We start from the raw sequence: 17,865 nt of genomic DNA on the forward strand, positions 1-17,865 counted from the left end.
TTTCCGCCCGCAACCACTCCCCATCTGACTGGTCGGGGTGGGAAGCCGGGGCGATCGATAATCTAGAAACGGTGGAAAGGGGGGCGCTGTGGGTTGTTTGCGCAGGCGATGGGGGCGGGGCTGTTTTGGGCAGTCCAAACGGCTCGCCGACGAACCGGGAGAGGAGGGCCGCGAGGGTGGCTTTCGGCGCTGGCGTCGGCAATGCCGTGGTGACGGCGTTTTTCCGCGAGGCCCGGGCAACAACGCAGGCGTTCAGGGTTTTCTTTGCGGGGGTGGCTGCGCATCCGCGGTGCGGCTTGGTGGGGTTCAAAATGGGGTGGGTGCCTAGGTTGCCTGGCTTTTCGGTGTGGTCGGCGTGTTGGTTTTGGGTGAGGGGGTTTGGGCGGCCCTGCGCGGCGGGGGGTTGGGCCCCCTTTGTGTGCCGCCCGGGCGGCCGGGGCTGTTTTTTTCGAAAAACCCGCGGGTGGGTTTTCCCTGTGGGGTCGTCGGCTGTGGGCTTCCCGCTTCGCTGTGTGGGTGGGCTGCGTGTTTTTTCGCTTTGCGTTCGGCGGGGGGCTGGTGGTTGGGTTGGCGCAGCCCGCTGGCGGGGTGGGGGTGGCAGGCCGCACCCGCGCGCCCCTCGCGGCGCCCAAGCCGCACCCGGCAAGCGGAGTTCAGGGAAACGCGGGGGCCGAGGAGGTCGCTTTCGGCCGCGTTGTGCCACAGGCACGCAGAGGAAAAGCGCAGACGGGGCGTCCGCAAACGGCAACCGTCAAAGTCCAGCTGGCGCCCCCCTCGCGCACGGACGGTGAACACCCACACCCGCACGCGAAGACAGGGCCATCGAGCACGCGAGGGGGATATCATTTGTCAAACGCGTGTGGTGGCGGTGTGCCGACCCGGTCGGCTGGTCGCGCGGCCCCCCTGCCCCTCACACTCTGCCCTCCCACCCCCCGCCTCGGGGCCACCCACCGGTGGGCAGCGGGGGCCCGAGGGAGACACACACGACCCACGCGGGCGCCCTGCCCAGCACATGGGTGGCACAGGCGCGCGCACTGCCGCAGCAAGCGTTTGCGCAGCGCCATCCAGGACTTGACCCTGTCGTGGTGAGGGGTGGTGCGGCAATGGGGGAATGGTGGCAGGGATGGGGGGGCTCCGCCTGGCTTCCCCCAACGCACTCAGGGAGTGGGCGGGGGCGCACCGGAACTTGGAATAGCACGCGCGCACGCACGCTCTGAGGGGTGTTCCCCCCTCGACGTCAACGGGGCGAGGCGTGTGTGTGTGTTGCTGCGCCTCTGTCGGGGGTGGATGCGGTAGAGCGAGGGGGAGGGGACGAGGAGGAGACGAAAACCGCGAAAGAGGGAGGGCGAAGGGAGGCGCGGGTGAGAAGGGGGGGCGAAAGAAAACCACGCAAAACGAAACGGTGATTTGTACACGTGTGCGGGGCACTGGTGCGGGTGTACGCGGACAGCCGATGCATTGCATGCAGAGCTGCGTGCAGGCGCGTCCGTGTGTGAGAGCCTATGCGGAGCCCCCCCCCCTTCCCCCCACACCTCCCCATAAACACACAAAGGAAGATAGCAACAAAAGGGGGAAAGCCACGTCTGCGGAGGAGCGTCTCTCTGTGTGTGCGGGGGTTGTGGGTGTGTGTGTTGGGGGGAGGGGGGCGGACGTTAAGAAGGTGGACGGCCACGAAACACACAGACGTCGCTGGCAGCCGCACCACCGCAGCGGCATTCAAAGAAAGTGAGCGAGCTGTGAACCACAATCCAGGCGACAGCAGCGATGTACAAACATGGACGTGTTTGTGCATGTGTGGCGTGTGCGCTCTTCGTTCCCTCTCCTCCTCACCGACAGCCACAGAAGGGAATGGCACGCAAAGGTGCATACACCAACCCAAGCCCTGGTAAGGGAGGGGAGAGGGGCAACGGGAACAGAACGCACGCGGGCCACTCATGCGCGCACCGTCGCACAGCCACCCGACGCGAACACACAGCGACGGCGGGAAAACGATGAGGAGGGGGAGAACCCCCCTCCCCCCGAAAAAAAGGAAGCCGGAAAACCATCTTGACGGAGCTGATGTAGCCGAACACACATCTACACACTCCTACACAAAAGCTACCGGCAAGTAAGGCAAGACACGTGAGGCTCCGACATCCCCCGCCCACACGCGGAGGAGTGGTAAGGGGAGGGGGAGGAGGAGGAGAGGTCCACCGGAGATGATGATACGAAAACACAGCAGCGTACACGCAACAAGAGCGCGCGCGCGCGTCCTCCCGAATCAAGACGCGCACCTTCATACATTCGTCACGGTAGTTCTTTACACAGTAGAACCGAAGAGAGGCAAGAGCGAGAGAGCTAGAAAGAGAACCATGTACACATGCAATCACAGACAGGCAGACACAGACACATACATGTGTGGTCGCACAGACACACCACCGATGACGAGTATATTGTGTCTGCGTGTGTGTGTTTGTGTGCGGAGGAGGGCAACCAAGTCACGTAAACCATCGCAAAACGCTCGGAAACACACACACACACACACACACAAACACATGCACACGTGTGAACAGAGAAAACGAAGACACTAACTGACGATGCGAGAAAGGAGATGTATAAAACACACGCAGGCGCAGGAGGAGGGGGAGGGGGGAAGGTAGACAGGTGGGCGAGTATCAATGAGTTGGGGTGGGGCCGACATGGTCGTGATGGTGGCGGAAAGGGGGGGCATGGGTGGCTTACGTAACCACATATACACACAAAAACAAGAATACACGCCTCTGCATCGCATGCGCGGAAAGCTCAAAGCCAAGACGGACGTAATGAGGTGGTGTGTATGGGTGGATGGATGGGTAAAAGGGAATGACAGGGAAGGAAGGCGGTACATATGTGCGTGTCTGTATGTGCAAGAGTTAATGATCTGCTGTATATATGTATTTTGTGTGACAGTTTCCGTTTTACGAACCGCTGCCAGGGGTGAGGGAGGAGGGGGGGAGGGGGGCGGCTCCACTGGAAGGTAACACAACACGAAGAGGCCGGCGGGCCCTTCCCACTCACCACTTTTCCATCTTTCACAGCGCCTTAGCCATCTTGGGCACGCTCTCTCCTTTATCCTCTTTCCTTTTGAGATATCTGGTGCTCTAGTCGCCACCGGTGGAGCCCGTCACGCCACGGCTTCAAGAAGACGAGCCGTCGGACTGACTCTCCGACCCAGAGGAGGACGAGCGGCGCGAGGTGAAAAGCGAGCTACCGTCAGACTTGTTGCTGTCCGTGTGGCTGGTGCCATAGCTTCTGAAGGAGCCGTTGTGAGTCGTGAGCTCGCTGTCCTCGTCGCCTGCGTCGTCGAACTGCTTCCTCTTGCAACAGAGGCAGCAAACAGCGACCGTCACGACGACGGCGACCACTACCACAACGATGAGAATGCTCCACCAGGGGAACCTCTTGCCGGGTGGACTGTAGTCTGTTTGGTTCTCGTATTTGCAGACTACTGGGTAGTTGTCGTAACCGGTGGCGCTGATGAGTCCCTTATCCGTGGTGCTGTAGACCACGTGCCTGTAGGTGGTGTGCGCCCCCGTTGGGTTTCCGGTTGCCCACTGGCTGCTGTTCATGAGCGTCTCGATGACTTCGCCGCCCTCGTAGACGAACCAGGTCCACCTCCTGTCGGCGTTCAGGTACGCGCTCACGTACGCGTGGGCCACCTTCTTTTCACTCATGAGATTGGCAACAAGGGCCGTCATGGTTGCTGTGTACATAGCCACCGGGGTACTGCCAGCCTGCGTCGCTGCGCAGACCTGCTGAAGCTGACCGAAAGTGGTGAAGGGAATCGAGTCACTAGGCGCAAGCAGCATATCAGCAGACGCGATGCTGGCAGCGAGGCACATGGCAAGTGCCAAGAGCACCGCCATCATGGACGGAAGCGAGGCGGAGCACCAGAGGAGCTGCAAGTGCATTTTGAGCGAGGGGAGCAACGGTTACCGTCTGTCTCTTTCACGGAGTGTGGGGGCAGCGTCCAGGGGTTCCTGCGATGCGAGAGTGACACAAGAGGATGCGGGAAGAGAGAGGAGGGGCAACACATGGGGAATGAGTCCGTCGCTGCTGGGAAAGAGCTGCCGCGGGGCAACGACAGGCGCAGAGGAGGAGGACGCGAGGAGAGAGGGGGAGGAGGCGCATGTAAGCAGTGCGCCGCCGTTATTATTATTATATGATGTTTTGGCGTGTATGTGTGTTGATGCCAACACCGTAATAAAGAGGTAACCGGCGGATGACGGCGACGACGCATCCACAGCAGCAGCAGCAGCCGAGGAGAGAGTGAAGGTGGTGAAATCGATAACATGGATAGCGGATCTGTCACACACACACACACACACACACACACATGCACGTGCGCCGCAAGCAGGTGGTGGTGGTGGCGAGGAGGAGGAAGCAGCTGAGGGAAAGAAGCCGCTTCTACGAGTCCACACTGACCCTTCACCCAAAGCCCCGCTCCCCCACCCCCACCTTTTCCCCTTGCCGCTTTTCCCTCCATGCAGAGCGCTGTTATGCGCTCCTCGCGTTCCGCTGACGCTTAACTGTTGTTTCGTGTTGTGCTGGCTGATGCGACGCTCAGCCCCTTCACTGAGCGACGGGCACACGAAAAGGAAGCGCAAGAGAAACCAAGTAAAAAAAAACGTAAACACCAATACTGACACCCGCAGAGGCTCACCACTGTAAGGAGGCGGACCATACCACCGGGAGGGAGGCAGAGAGAGAGACGGGAACCCGAAAAGAGGGTGGAGGGGCAAAGAAGCGTGAACTCCTAGGCGACGATCTACTCAGCGGATAACCCACCCACAACACGAGCAGCATGCGCACCCCCTCCCCAGACCACACACACACACACACGCACATGCGCACACGCACCAACACGAACACAGGCGATCGTGAGAGGGCCCTGCGCGCATTCACGCATGGAAAAAAAGAAATGCACCAGCAACAAGATGGCGGCGGCAGGGCCGTTGGCTGACACGCAATCATGCATGTGCGCCATGTGCGCGTGCGAGAGAGGGGCGCAGTTGGGCGGGTGGTGGTGGTGGCTCAAGAGAAGGAGCGGGGGAAGGGAAAGAGGGGAAAAGAATGCAGCTCCCCCCCCGCCGTCGTCGTGGGATGAACCATTCGCCTCCTTCCCGCTCCCCCCAACTCGAACATGATGCACATGAGAGGGGTGAGGGGTAGGTGGAGGAGTCGGGTAACGGACGGGGCTGCATAGGGCATGAAGGGGGAGAGAGACACACACACACACGCGCACGCACTGCACATGTACACGCGTGTCTTCCAAAGAGAGATGGGAGATGATGAGGGATGATGGAGGGAGGGAGGAAGGGGAGAGGAGGAGGAGGTGCGACGGACAGAGGAACCACGCCACCTTCCCTTCCCTCTCCCCGCCTCTCACAGTGCCCCCCCTCCCTCCCTCTCCACACACCGCATGAGAAGAAAACGGCACCGATGCAGCACACAAAGGCATACATGAACATGTAGAGGATTGCTGAAGGCGCTCTTCTCCCTCTTCTTTCCTCTCTCTCGCTGCGGTAAACACTGAAAAGTACACACACGCACAAAAGAAGACAAAACAGGACAACGCCCCGAGCGGTAACATATGCACATTAATCCAGAGGACAAGTCGGGAGGGTGGTCGTGGTGGTGAGTTGTCGAGGGTTTCCTCACGGGGCGCGAGCAGAGGCAAGTCGACTGTGATGGTGATGGTGGCTATGGTGTGTATGTGTGTGTCTGTGCCTGTAGGAAAGGTCGTTGTATGCCTTCACATGCATCTCGGTTCTCGTTTTGTGGTGGCGGGGGCCCACTGGGATCATCGAGAAGCCAGGGACTGAAACGAGTGCTGCCGGGCGCGAACTAGCTGCCCCAGCAACCAGTTCTTCGACTGCTAGAGGTCACCGAGAAAACTTCTGTCGGCTTCGCTCGACCCGTTACAGCTCGTGCCGCTGCTGCTGCCGTCACTGTCGCTCGTGCCACGGGAGGAAAAAAAAGAACTGGCTGAGGAGGAGGGGTACACTGGCTGTTCTCATGGCCATCATACTGCTTCTTCTTCCGCAGGCAGCCCCGCACACGACGACAATCACCGCCACCACGACCACCGCGAGCACCATGATGCGCATGTAGCCCCACCAAGAGGGAGGCCATTCATTGTCACCGCCACGACATCGTCGCGCGATTCGCAGGCGGCGGCCACGCTTGTCCACCCCTTCCGCGGTTCGTCAAGGCCCAACGTAGTCGGCGGTCGCCAACCGAGCCATCTGCACTGAGCTGCGGGTAGCCCGTAGCCCAGCCCACGACGCTGGCTTGCAACAGGTTTGCCACTAGGACCGGTGGCGAACGCGTAATCGCCGAATTGCCTGTCCCACCACCTCCACGTGCCCGAGGAGAGGCCGTAGTGGCTGCCCAAGTAGAGCACACCGCCCTTGGCCACGGTCTGTAGCATCGCTGTCACGCCGCCGCGCACCGTCATGAGCATGCGGTCCGCCGTGCCGGAGGTCTTCTGGTTGCACGCATCGCGTACAGGCCCTGCAACGGAGTTCCAGGATTTGCTACCGCGTAGGCGGCAGACAGCTGAGCGGCGGTTGGGGTGGCTACAGAGACCAACGCAAACGTTGACGTGGTGGTGGTGCACAGGAGTAGCAGGATGGCGAGAAAAAGGGGTGTGCTGGTGACGGCGGGGCGCCGCGGTGGCGCGCAAGTGCGGACAGCACGCGGCAAGGACGGAGGGACGCGCATCTTAAAGCGCTGTGCCACTCTAGCAGTATGCGCGCCCTTTTCGTCAACGCCTGACACGCTCGCTAAGACGAGGATGATGACGGGAAGTCGACAGAAAGAAAGCAGATCCGGAAAGGGAAGAGCCTGACGGTGCGCGCGCAGGCAGACACTCTCAGGGGTGTTGAGAAGACCACGTCGAAAGCAGAAACACATGGACAGTAAAAGTGTAGGGAGGGTGGAGTGAGGGGACGGCGGGAGCGCGGATGAGAGGCGACACACTCACCGCAACGTGTACTGTACACATGTGGATTGGCAACCCCCCTCCCCCCTCCCCTCCCCATCTGCACAGACGCACAGTCGAGGGAAAGGGGCGGGGGAGCGCTAAAGAGTGCGAGTGTGCATAGGCGAAGAACAACCTTTTGGACCGACCCTTGTATGTATGCGTGTGTATACATGTATGCCGTCCGTCCGTCCGTCCGTCCTTCTCTGCGACTCACTTACTCCTTTTTCGTACCCATGTCTCGCTGCTTCTCCACGAGCGGCACGCCGCCAGAGAGAGAGAAAGAAAAACAGGGAGGGATAGACGACAGGGACTGCAACGTAGACCGCTCAAGCGGTGCTGCGTACGCGTAGGTGTATGCCGCTCTATCCGTATAAGCGACCATGGCCCTCGTTCTCGAGACTGGGGTCGTCGTGTTTCGCCTTCTTCAGACACTGCCTGCTGCTTCCCCCATTCGTTGGCTTGTTGCGCGGCGCCACCGAAGGACGACCGAGGTAATGGCGAGCAGGAGAGAGCGGGATCGAGGGAGAGCAGCACATCGTGTGTGTGTTTACTCGTGGATGAAAGACACATGCACATGCCTACGTTCGACGAGGCACGCGCGTCACTACCGCGCCGCTTCCTCTGCGGCCCCCTTGTGCACTTCTTCGGTGGCTCTCTTCCGTAGACGCCTCCCTTCCCCTCCTCCCACCTCACCGCCTTGGGCCGCCGCGCCCATTTGCCCTCTCTTTCCCTGCTCCGCCACCACCATTTCTATCGCAGCTGCAGCTCATCTGCCGTGCCTTCCAGCGGTTCACCGCCCCGCAGCGGCCGTGCGCAAGTCACCGTGTCCGTCGCGTCTGCATTGCTCACCCGCTCCAACTCCTCGTAGCGCGGCCCCATGAGTCGAATCCCTCGCAGATGGCAGTCACGTCCGTTGAACTGGTTTTCGCAGATGCAGATGTCAATTAGTGTGCACCACAGCCAGCGGTCGGCGGCGTTGCTGGTGTTGTGTGGGTTCATCGGCATCGCGGCGGATGTTTGCGCTCCCGCGCTTGAGGGGGTCGCGTGGTTGCCATGTCCCAGCACTGCGGCTACCTCGCTATACGGTATGGGCGGCGAGTACGACGAGGCGGCGCCCCCTGCCGGTGCGCCGCCGTCCCGTTGGCGCGGACGCACTTCTTGCTGTGTGTGCTGTACTTTCACACCCGCTGCCACGCCACCGCCGCCATCGTTGGCACCGCCTCCTTCTAGATCGTCGCCGTCGTCTCCTGCCATCTCGCGCAGCGTTATCAGCACCCAACCGCACTCCTGACCGGCCCCGATGTCCGCCTTGGCGACCTCCGTCATGTCTCCACTGTGCGTGCCCGCCTTTACCCGAATCACCCGCGGAGAGTAGCTCTGATCGACGGCGCTGTTCACGTACACCGCCATGGCCTCGACCGGGGTAAGCTGGCCGAGCTGGATGCGAATGACGTGTGGCAGCACCCCGTCCGACTGCCAGAAGTTGTTGAGGTCGTGGTGGCGCATCAAGTGGCGAACACCGTTGCCGTGCTTTGCGCTGCTCACCGTCCAGACGGTGTTGCCGGAGCAGCCCACGTCCATCTGATTGTGCACCCGAACCCACTGCGCAAGCTGCGGTGTGCTTAGAATTCGAAAAGACGGCTTGGCAGAGGCGTCCGACGATGAAGACGCTGGCAAGGCAGAGGCGGCGGAGGCCACCTGCTCACTCTCCTGTGACTGCGCGAGCTCCTCCACGCTGCTCTCGCGGCCGTACTCGTCGTCGTTGTACTCCATCCTCGAGATGGCATGTGCTCGTTGTCTATTCTCCTTCCTGCGTCTCGTGCATCAAAAATCCAGCGATTCACTCCGTCCCTTCGCTCCGCGCATCGACCGCGTTGCCGCCGTGTCCAGCGAAGACGACCGAGTGGATGATGCCTTCTTTTCCCTTGGTTGTTGTTGGCGCGGGTAGCGGGAGAGACGGCGCTCTTGAGCGCGCACGTGTGTCCCTCTCCGCTTCTTCACGCGCCCTCGCACCCCCCCCCGTAGTCGAAGAGAGGTGCAAACACCGCAGGAGTGCCATGACAGTGGACCGGCGGCGGCGGCGTCGGGAAGGGTGGGAGGGGGGAGGGGGCAGAAAAGGGACATGTGAAGAGAGACAAAGACCGCGTACGTGTGTCTGCCAGTGCGAGGGGGGGGGGCGGGGGGCTTCCCTCCTGCCATTGCACACGCAAACCCCCCGCACACGGTTTCGCATGGACGACAAGAGAAGAGGAAGACGTCGGGAGGTGAGAGTACCGGTCACCGCCTTGCTTCCTCTCCTGCTCTCCTTGAAGCGGCTTCTCCCGTTGGCTCCCCTTTCATCTCTCGCATCACGTCAGCTCGTTGTTGGATGGCTGCTTGTTGTGCCCTCCCCCTCCCCTTCCCTCCCCTTCTCCTTTCCTCTCTTCGCCGTCTGTCTTCCTTCCACGCATCCGGCGGCCACTTCACCCGAGGGGGTGGGAGGGGAGAAGGGGGAGCGAGACGCGCGGCAGAGACACATGATGGATGGCGATTTTTTGGCACACACACACGGCGCACACAGTGGACATGCCCGGCATAGGAAAGGTTACCCAAGAGCACCAACGGGAACTCGAACACCAATCGACGCGTGGGGCGCACAGGAGCGCGACATGGGGCGCTTGGCGAGGGCAGAGAGACATGAAAGCACAGCAACGGCGAAGAGTACACAGAAACAAGCGCCGTGAGGGGAAGGCGTGGGAGAGCTGTGAAGGGGAAGGGTAACAGAGCTCAGCCACAGGAAAGAACCACAGCAAAAAGAGGGAAGAAGAGAATCATGGCGGCATAACGTAAGGTGCATAGGCGAATGACACGCGAATGCAGCGTACAGGGAAGGGAGGGGGGGGTGAGGGCGTGTGTGTGCGCGTGAGCGATGATGGCGGGTGATGGGAATGAGGCGAGCGGGCGAGCGAGAGCAGGCGAAGCAGTGAAGAAAGAGGGAACGCAACAACACCCCCCCCTCCACACACACACACTCGGAGACAGACACGTACAAGCAAAGAGACTCAAACGTATACGAAAGAAGTCCAGTCGCCCACCCACCCACCCACCCACACACACACACACACAGATGCATGCGTGCAGCAGATGCACTTGAGCAAAATGAAACACAACATCAAAGAAAATCGCAAGTACAGATAATACACCCATGCACAGAAGCAGCACACACGGCACAACACTCGGCGCACTGAGTTGAGGTGGAGGAGAAGGGGGCAGGGAGTCCGCTAGAAGTACCCTGCCGGGTTCTCCGTCGCCCTGAGCTGCTCCTCGATCCACTGGATCTGTGCCTCGTCGAGGCTGTCGGCGTAGGCGCTGCTGTTCATTTCCCACTCATCATCCTCGCCCATCATGTCGTACGCGGCGCCGTCTGCCTGCGGCTGCTTCGGGTCGATGAGCGACATGGTGGACGCAACACTCGCGCAGCTCGCAGAGAAGGCCCGATGGCGGTGTGGTGGGGTGGACAACCCACGCCACGCCGCCGCACCGCTGCCACTGCCGATGCTTGCGGTAACGGCGGCGGCAAGAGTGGTCTTGACATCGCCGCCGCCACCGCGGTGCGACCCTGTGCCAGTACCGCCGCTGCCGCTACCTCGACCAGTCGCGTCCGTGCTGGCCCAAGGACCCGAGGGATACCAGTACCCACCACCAAAGACCTGCCCACCGGCCTCCTTGCCGAGCATCCGTACGCCGGCCGAAAAGGACCCGGAGCGGTGCTGCAACTGCTGGTTCATCGAATGCGGCGTGCGGACATCAGGCGACGAGGCAACAAGTGGCGAGCCATCACCGGAAGCTACGGGCGACGGCGCAGGCTGCATCGTCCAACGTTCACCCCCATCACGGCTGCTCAGCAGATCATCGCCGTCTACCTCACTCTCGTCGTCTTCGATCATGTTGACGTCGGCAAAGAGGGTGTCGACGAGGCTGCCCTCGTCCTTGGCGACGACGTCGGACACTGCCACACGATTGTGCTGGACGCAGTCCAGGTCGCTCTCACTCATCAACCGTGGGCTGCGCATGGAGTGCTGCTGCTGTGATTGGTGAGGCTCTGTAGTTCGGCTCACGACCGGGTACGGAGCCTGAGGGAACTCCCGTACAACGACGCCCTGGGGTGTGCTGCCCGAATGAGTGGCGGAGTGATGACCAGCGCCACCGGGGGAAGTGGTGGCGGCAGCGGCGGTGCTAGAGCTGGCGCCACTGGTGTGCCCACTCGTTCGCATCTGCGGTCCGTTACCGCCGCTGCCGCTCCATAGTGCGGTCGGCGAGCCGGACGGCGTGGTCACGGTCGCCGGCGACACACGCGCACCGGTGGCTGTGTTTGTCACCATCAGCGCACTGCGCCGCATGGAAGGCCGATCCCCCATGCCGTTTGGCATCTCTGTGTTGCTGCTGTAACTCGCCGCGGCTGCAGCTCCGTGCGCCGGCGATTTGACCGGCACAGAAGGTGTGCCGCTGCTGGGGCCGTCGCCGTCCGTGTCATCCCGCCCTATCGATGATGGCGGCGACGAGTGAGACGGGGCGATAACAGTGAGCGTCCATGGCGTACCTGTTGCCGCCGCCAACTCTGCCGCAAAGGTGCTCTGTCCGCTCATGAGGCCCCCGGTACTGCTTCGACTGTGGTTCTGCACGCTGTCCCCCAGCGGCGAGGAAGTCGGGCGCACTAGCGGCGGCGACCGTGCCGGCGACATGCTGTAGCTCCCCAGCAGTGACTGTGGGCTGGGTACGGCGGCTGCGAGCGATGGAAGTGATGCGTCACCGCCGTTGGTGCCTGCTTCGGGGGTCATGGCGAGGATGAGGCTGGCGGTGGCCGCAGGGTAGAACGGGGCAGCACCCAAGCGCAAACCGCGACGGCTGAGCTGCTTATCTTCCTCAGACTGCTGCTGCTGCTGCTGCTGCGGCATCGAGCGTGACGACACCACTGTTGGAGGACCAGCTGTAGATGGGGCCGCCGTGTCCTTCACCCGGCCACCGTGCGGCACTGCAGGGCCGACAGCATGGGCTGCAGCACCTGCCGACGTGGGAAGCACCGCTGCGACCACACACGGATCCGTGATCGATCCCTTCGCCGAGGAGAATGCGGCGAGCCGCATCACTGTCGGTGCTGGGTCGGGAAGTGCGGACTCGGCGACGACCGCGTGTGCAGCGTGACGCACCTGTTGAGCCACGATGATGGGGTCCTGCGGCACGAAGGGCGGCAGGGGCGGGCGTGTGCTGAAGGCGGCGACGGCGGTGACCGGGGCCATTCCAGTAGCGACACCGGGTCCCGATTGCGGCTGCGGCACGGCGGTCGACATCTGCTTTTGCCTACGGGAGAGCTTGTTCCCCGCGCGCAGCGGTCGACGCGGCCCGTCTGCTGGCACGGCCGCCTTGTCGTCATGCCCTGCGTGCGACAACCTTGGCAGGGGCTGCGTTTCTTCATCAACAGCGGCGTCGCCGACCGCATCGTTGATGGAGCTACCTCGAGACACCGCTGGCGACGACGCTACAGGGTGCGCTGGGCTGAGGCGGCGACGGTGTCGAGAGCGGCCGCCGCCCTCCGTGACTGCAGGCCGCCGTGATGGCGTCGCCATCGCGTTCTTTGCGGATTGGCCTGGTACTCGTCGAGTGCCAGCAGCAGGCACAAGCTCCTCGTTTTCCAGGGTCTCTTCGGCCGCTGCCGCGGCCGTTGTCGCTGGTGGAGAAGAAAAGCGGCTGCCGTTGCGCGGTTTACACGAGACCGTCACCTCTTCCTCCTCCGGTGCTGCAGCGGATCCTTGCACGTTGCCAGCTACTTCGTCCTCTTCGTTGGCTACGTTGTGCGCGGCAGCACCGGCCTCGACAGAGGCCTCGCTACTTTTCGCAGCTATGCGGCGACGATCCTGTCGTGACTGCAGATGCCTGCGCTGCTTCTGTACGTTCTCCCACAGTTGCGTGTTCGCCCGGCCTCGTACTGCGCGCGGCTTGGAGTCGCGGTTGCCCTTCGTGCGTCTACTCTGATCAGGTGGCCGTTGCTGCTGCTGCTGGTGCGGCAGAGGCGAGCACGAAGAGTCCGCTTCGTTGCCGTCGTCGTCGGCGGTGATGGTGGTGGTGCGACTTGTATTGGATGACATGGTGAACTGCGCTTGTGGGTCGACTGCGCTCTTTACTACATCCTCGACTGTGCACATCCCTGCGGCAACGTCACCATAGCCGCCGCTGCTTCCGCCGCTGCTGCTGCGACGCCCAGGAAGAGAAGACGAAGGTGGCACCTTTGGCTTCGACATCGCTGCGTCGGACGCACTTGAGCCGGGAAGTCGTCTTCGCTGCGCTTCTCTCCGACCGCCGCCCCCGCGGTGATGACGGGGGCCCTTCTTCATTTGCCTTTGCGACCGCTGCTGCTGTTGCTGTGATGTGGACACAGAGGGCGGCGGTGAAGGACAAGCCTTACTAAGACTACCGCGCGATAGCCGTTGCTGTCGGCGCCCAGCTGAGGGGGACGCAGCTGCCGGTGAGTTGCCTCCAAACACATCCCCTGAGGTCGTCACGGTCGCTGAGTTAGGCGAGCTGACCACGGAATTGCTTGCGGACTGCGAGCACGGTAACGCGGCAGCTGCATGCCGTGACCCTCTGCGCATTCTCTCTCCCCTCCCTTCCCAGGCAGGAAGAGACACACACGCGCACACACCGGCCACCGGCTGAAAAGGCGACGAATAGAGAGCAGAGGCCCCCTCCCTCCCCCCAAGAAGGTGTGTGCGTGTAAAACCGCCCTGTTCGCGGGGACTGGGCGGCGGCTGACGAGAGACCGCGAGGTGGCGGAGAGACGGTGTTGGGAGTGGGGGGGGGTAAGAGGGGAGGGCAGGGGCGAGGAGGGGTACGACGTCGTCGTAATGACGAAAAGAGTTGGCGAGTGGGACGAGAGACCAAGAAAAAAAGGGAGAGGGGACGCCAAGCGATGATACGCCAGAGACAGCGGGGGAGGCGAAGGGGAGGGGCGGTGCACGCAGGCGTGATGGTGTTCGTGGACGGTCGCTGGCGTGTTGCGTGTGCAGGTGCAACGATGATAGATTAGAGAGCTGAGCAGAAGGCCTGCGCACCAGAGCGCGGTCACAAACACACACTCTCGCACGCCTTCCTTCTGTATTTAGTGTCTACCACACTACGGGCACCGCGTCTGGTCGAGGTGTGTATGGCTGGGCTGCTCGCAGAAGGAAAGTGTTGTCGCTCTCGATGGTAAGCGATGTGGAATGTGAGAGAAGGGAGGATAAAGGGACGATGCACCGACGTGCCGACGTGGGTACCTGCACATGCGTGCATGGGTGTGGGTAGATACGTTTGAGTGGCGTGATGGAGGGAGGGAGTGGGAGGGAACGTACGGAGGTGACGCGGTGAGAGAGAAAGCTGTTTTTCTTCTTGGAAGGGGTGCGTGTGTGTATCCGCTTATCTGTGCGTGTGCAAGGGGGGGGGTGCTGGTGCTGGTGCTGCTGGTGGTGGAAGAGGCGCACCACGGGCAGCCAACCAAATGAACACACGCACCGTGAACGACTGAGGGGCTTACGACGACGCTCACGAAAAGCAACAACTTCAGAGGGAGAGCCGGACCACATCCGGGACCGTAGAGGGCCCTTCTGATATGGCCCCATCCCACAAGAATGGAGCCCCGCCCCGCCTCCTAAGAAAGGTGACCCCATCTCCCTCCCTTCTGCCCCTCTTTACCCACGCTATCTCCGGTGGCCTATCAAGATGCCATAGCCGCCGCGCATGCGAGAGGGAAGGGAGGAGGGGAGGGAAGGTGGTGGTGGCCGGGTAAAAAGGTATGCCACGGCTTCTGATCACCGCACTCGGTGTTATTCCGTTTCTGAAGAGGCGAAACATAGACACAGACACAGAAACACCCACATAGACACATAAACACACACACGGAGGAACAAGGGGCCGTGCTGCGGTGAGGGAGTGTGTGAGCCAGACAGGCACAAGTGCAAGCGCCAAACCATCAAGCAAGACACAGCAGCATCCACCGCACACAGACACGAAGCAATAACACACACACACACACACACACACACACACATGCACGCGAAGGGGAGAGGCACGCGACGTTACACCACATGCGTATGTCTGCGCTTGTGTACCAGCGCGAGTGCCGCGTGCGCCTGAGGGATAGCGACGACGGTGGTGTATACAGACGCATAAACGTATGCGTCTGTATGCGTCTGCGTGTGTGTTTAGCGGGAGGGCAGAGGCGATTTGTCCGGTCGTTGGGGATGGCTGGCGGAGCTAGCGAGAGCGGGAGAGAACACCAAAGCCTCCCGCCCCTCCCTCTCCGCCGCGCGAGCTAGCCAGGGCGTCGACATGAGCGATGGCAGACGACCGCACGCGCGCGTACGCACAGCACCTAAAGCACAGCCACTGAGAGACACAGGCAAAAACCTAGAGAAGAGATTGAGAGCGACAGGAAAGGCAGGACTATGGTCGCGAGGGGGGTTGCCACAGAAAACGGACGGAGGACACACATTTCAAGCACCATCACCATCCCCACACAGCACAGACTGGCCGAAGACACAAGGAAATACACGCACACGCACAGAGACGGCCGCACACAGGCAGAGCGACAGAGGCAGGCGGGGGGCGGAGAAGAACACAGCGCACCACGAGGTCAACACAGTCACACGCAGAAACACACAGGAAAAGAATCCACGAGTACAACCAAAAGAGGGAAGGGGAAGCGAGGAACCAAAATACAAATGAAGAGACTACCTTAGAGGTGGTTCTGCGTGGGTGCGTCGGTCAGCAAAGACAGTGGTGAACAGCAGGAATCCTCAAGCGGCCGCACCTGCTTCGGACTCGAGAAGGCAGACTTCCTAAAGAGGGGGCGTGAGGGGAGACCATGTGAAGGGGCAACTGGCGCGATGCACCGCGGCTACGCTGCCATCGACTCGTGCAGGTCGCGTATGATCGACTTGGCCTCCTCGTCGTTCGGGTCCACCTCCAGCGCCTTGGTCGCTGCCTCGAGCGCCGCGTCCAGCTGGTTGCCGTCTGCTAGGATGGCCGCCTTCGCCTTCAGCAGCGTCGACGTCATCTCCTTCGCCGAGCTGCCGATCACTTCGATCTCCTCCTGCGGCGGGTGCTCGAGGGTTTCGGCGACAAAGGCCAGTGCCGCATCATCCCCATGCATCTCACTCAGCAAGAATGCTTTCTCGCGGAATGTGTTCGCCAGCGGGTGCACCTCGATGCTGCGGCTCAGCAGCATCAAGAGCTCCGTGTTGAGGGTGGCCTTGCCGGCGTCGTCGCCGCACTCCTCCGCGGCACGGACGAGCTGCTGCACCACGCCGATCTGGCGTTCCAACGCCTTGGCGTAGTGCGGGCACCTCTGGAGCGCCTTGCCGTACGCCTCTTTTGCCTTTTCGTAGTTGCCGCTGGCGGCGTGTACGTCGCCGACGATGAGCCAGCCACAGTGATCACGGTCCCAGCCAAGCTGAACGGCAAGCTCCGCCGCCGTGAGCGCCTGCGCCAGTACCGCCTCGCTAGCCTGCTCCTCATCCACTGACCCAAGCAAGAGGTCCGCCAGGTACGCGTAGACGCGCGCGAAGGCAGACTTGGTCTGCGCCGTCGAGTTTTCGCCGCCGCCGTTGCCCTGCGGGTCCTGCGCTGCGAGGTACGCCTGCACCTGCTCTAGCGCAATCTCGGCACTGCTCGACACCTCCGTAACCTTGAAGCGCATGAGATCTGCCAGCACCTTCTGGTCAATCAGCTGGTACTTGCCGGCGGCAATCGCGAACTGCTCCGCGGCGTCTTCGAGGTCATGCATCTGCAGCGTGATTTCCGCCACGGAGTCGAGATAGGGCGCCAGCACAAACGGTGGCGCTCCCTCCGCCTTGAACGTGAAGACGCGCATGGCGGCGAGCAGGTACTCGCGGTCCCACAGCGCGTAACCTTCGCTGATGGGCTTCTTGGAGTACATCTTAGACAGCGACTCTGTCCGCTTGCGAGCCTGTGCCTCCGCCATGGTGCTCTCGTGCAAGTTGTGATCGAAAGGAAAATGGGCGAAAGGGGGTGGCGTGTGTGTGGGGTGGGGTGGTACTGACCACGTTCGATGGGGAGCGGATGACGGTGTGGGGTCGCAGCGGAGCACTGGCGTTCCGTTCGCGTGCGGCAACCCAAGCGCAGCGAGAGAGAGGGGGAGGGGGTGAAGCGGCGTGCGGAGATGCTGCCAGCGAGAATGGAAGAAGGAGGGGAGGGGGCTGTGCTGTATTGAGTGCGGCCACTATCGAGTTTGATTGTTTATGTGTGCAGGAGTGCAGGATCAAGGATGCTTATGTGAAATATTACCTGCCTTCGCTTGTGTAATGCCAGAGAGGGAGAAGGGCGGGCGGGAGCGGTGGTGGTGGTGGTGCTATAAGAAGAAGGCGATGTGCTGCGTTGAGGGGTTCCAGTCCCCATTTTCTAACCTGTTATGGGCGATCCCATCAACATGTTAGACGTGGCCCGGTAGGCCAGGAGGGAGGGGGAGCTGACTTCTGCATTTCGCTGTTACAGCGTCGCTGTTTATCTTTTCCATGGATTCGACGACAGTGGCAGGGTCCCGCCCTTCCTTCCCTCCATCATGTGTCGCGCTCCGGTGGCGGGCATGATGGTTGCTGATCAGAGTGGAACAGACTCGTGCTCAGAGACAAGGTAGTGAATCCAGTTGACATCCCCACTTCCCCCAGCATAAGAGGGAGGGGAGGGGAGAGCTACCACGCCCTACGGAGAGGATAGCGGCCACCGCGCGTCGTGACTGGTGTCTGATGGGCAAAGGATGCGGTGAAAAGTAGATGAATGCACGACTCGTCTTTTATATTCGCCCTTCTGAAGCACGCCGCAGCCGTGCC

The 17,865-nt window shown here is 61.7% G+C and overlaps 4 protein-coding genes across 4 annotated transcripts; all 4 read right to left on the bottom strand.

Moving 5' to 3' along the window:
* Positions 1-3,155: 3,155 nt before the first annotated feature.
* Positions 3,156-3,884, bottom strand: LINJ_04_0370 (hypothetical protein; the record flags this gene model as incomplete). Its single annotated transcript, XM_001462838.1, has 1 exon — positions 3,156-3,884. The coding sequence occupies one exon, from the start codon at positions 3,882-3,884 to the stop codon at positions 3,156-3,158; it is 729 nt and encodes a 242-aa protein (XP_001462875.1).
* Positions 3,885-7,756: 3,872 nt separating this feature from the next.
* Positions 7,757-8,779, bottom strand: LINJ_04_0380 (anaphase promoting complex, subunit 10-like protein; the record flags this gene model as incomplete). Its single annotated transcript, XM_001462839.1, has 1 exon — positions 7,757-8,779. The coding sequence occupies one exon, from the start codon at positions 8,777-8,779 to the stop codon at positions 7,757-7,759; it is 1,023 nt and encodes a 340-aa protein (XP_001462876.1).
* A 1,487-nt stretch (positions 8,780-10,266) lies between these two features.
* On the bottom strand, positions 10,267-13,632 carry LINJ_04_0390 (conserved hypothetical protein; the record flags this gene model as incomplete). The annotated part of the gene is made up of 1 exon (XM_001462840.1): positions 10,267-13,632. The coding sequence occupies one exon, from the start codon at positions 13,630-13,632 to the stop codon at positions 10,267-10,269; it is 3,366 nt and encodes a 1,121-aa protein (XP_001462877.1).
* Positions 13,633-15,914: 2,282 nt separating this feature from the next.
* LINJ_04_0400 (conserved hypothetical protein) lies at positions 15,915-17,000 on the bottom strand (the record flags this gene model as incomplete). The annotated part of the gene is made up of 1 exon (XM_001462841.1): positions 15,915-17,000. The coding sequence occupies one exon, from the start codon at positions 16,998-17,000 to the stop codon at positions 15,915-15,917; it is 1,086 nt and encodes a 361-aa protein (XP_001462878.1).
* Between the last annotated feature and the right edge of the window lie 865 nt (positions 17,001-17,865).

The sequence above is a fragment of the Leishmania infantum genome, chromosome 4 (genome assembly GCF_000002875.2).
Source record: "Leishmania infantum JPCM5 genome chromosome 4".
Classification (NCBI taxonomy): domain Eukaryota; phylum Euglenozoa; class Kinetoplastea; order Trypanosomatida; family Trypanosomatidae; genus Leishmania; species Leishmania infantum.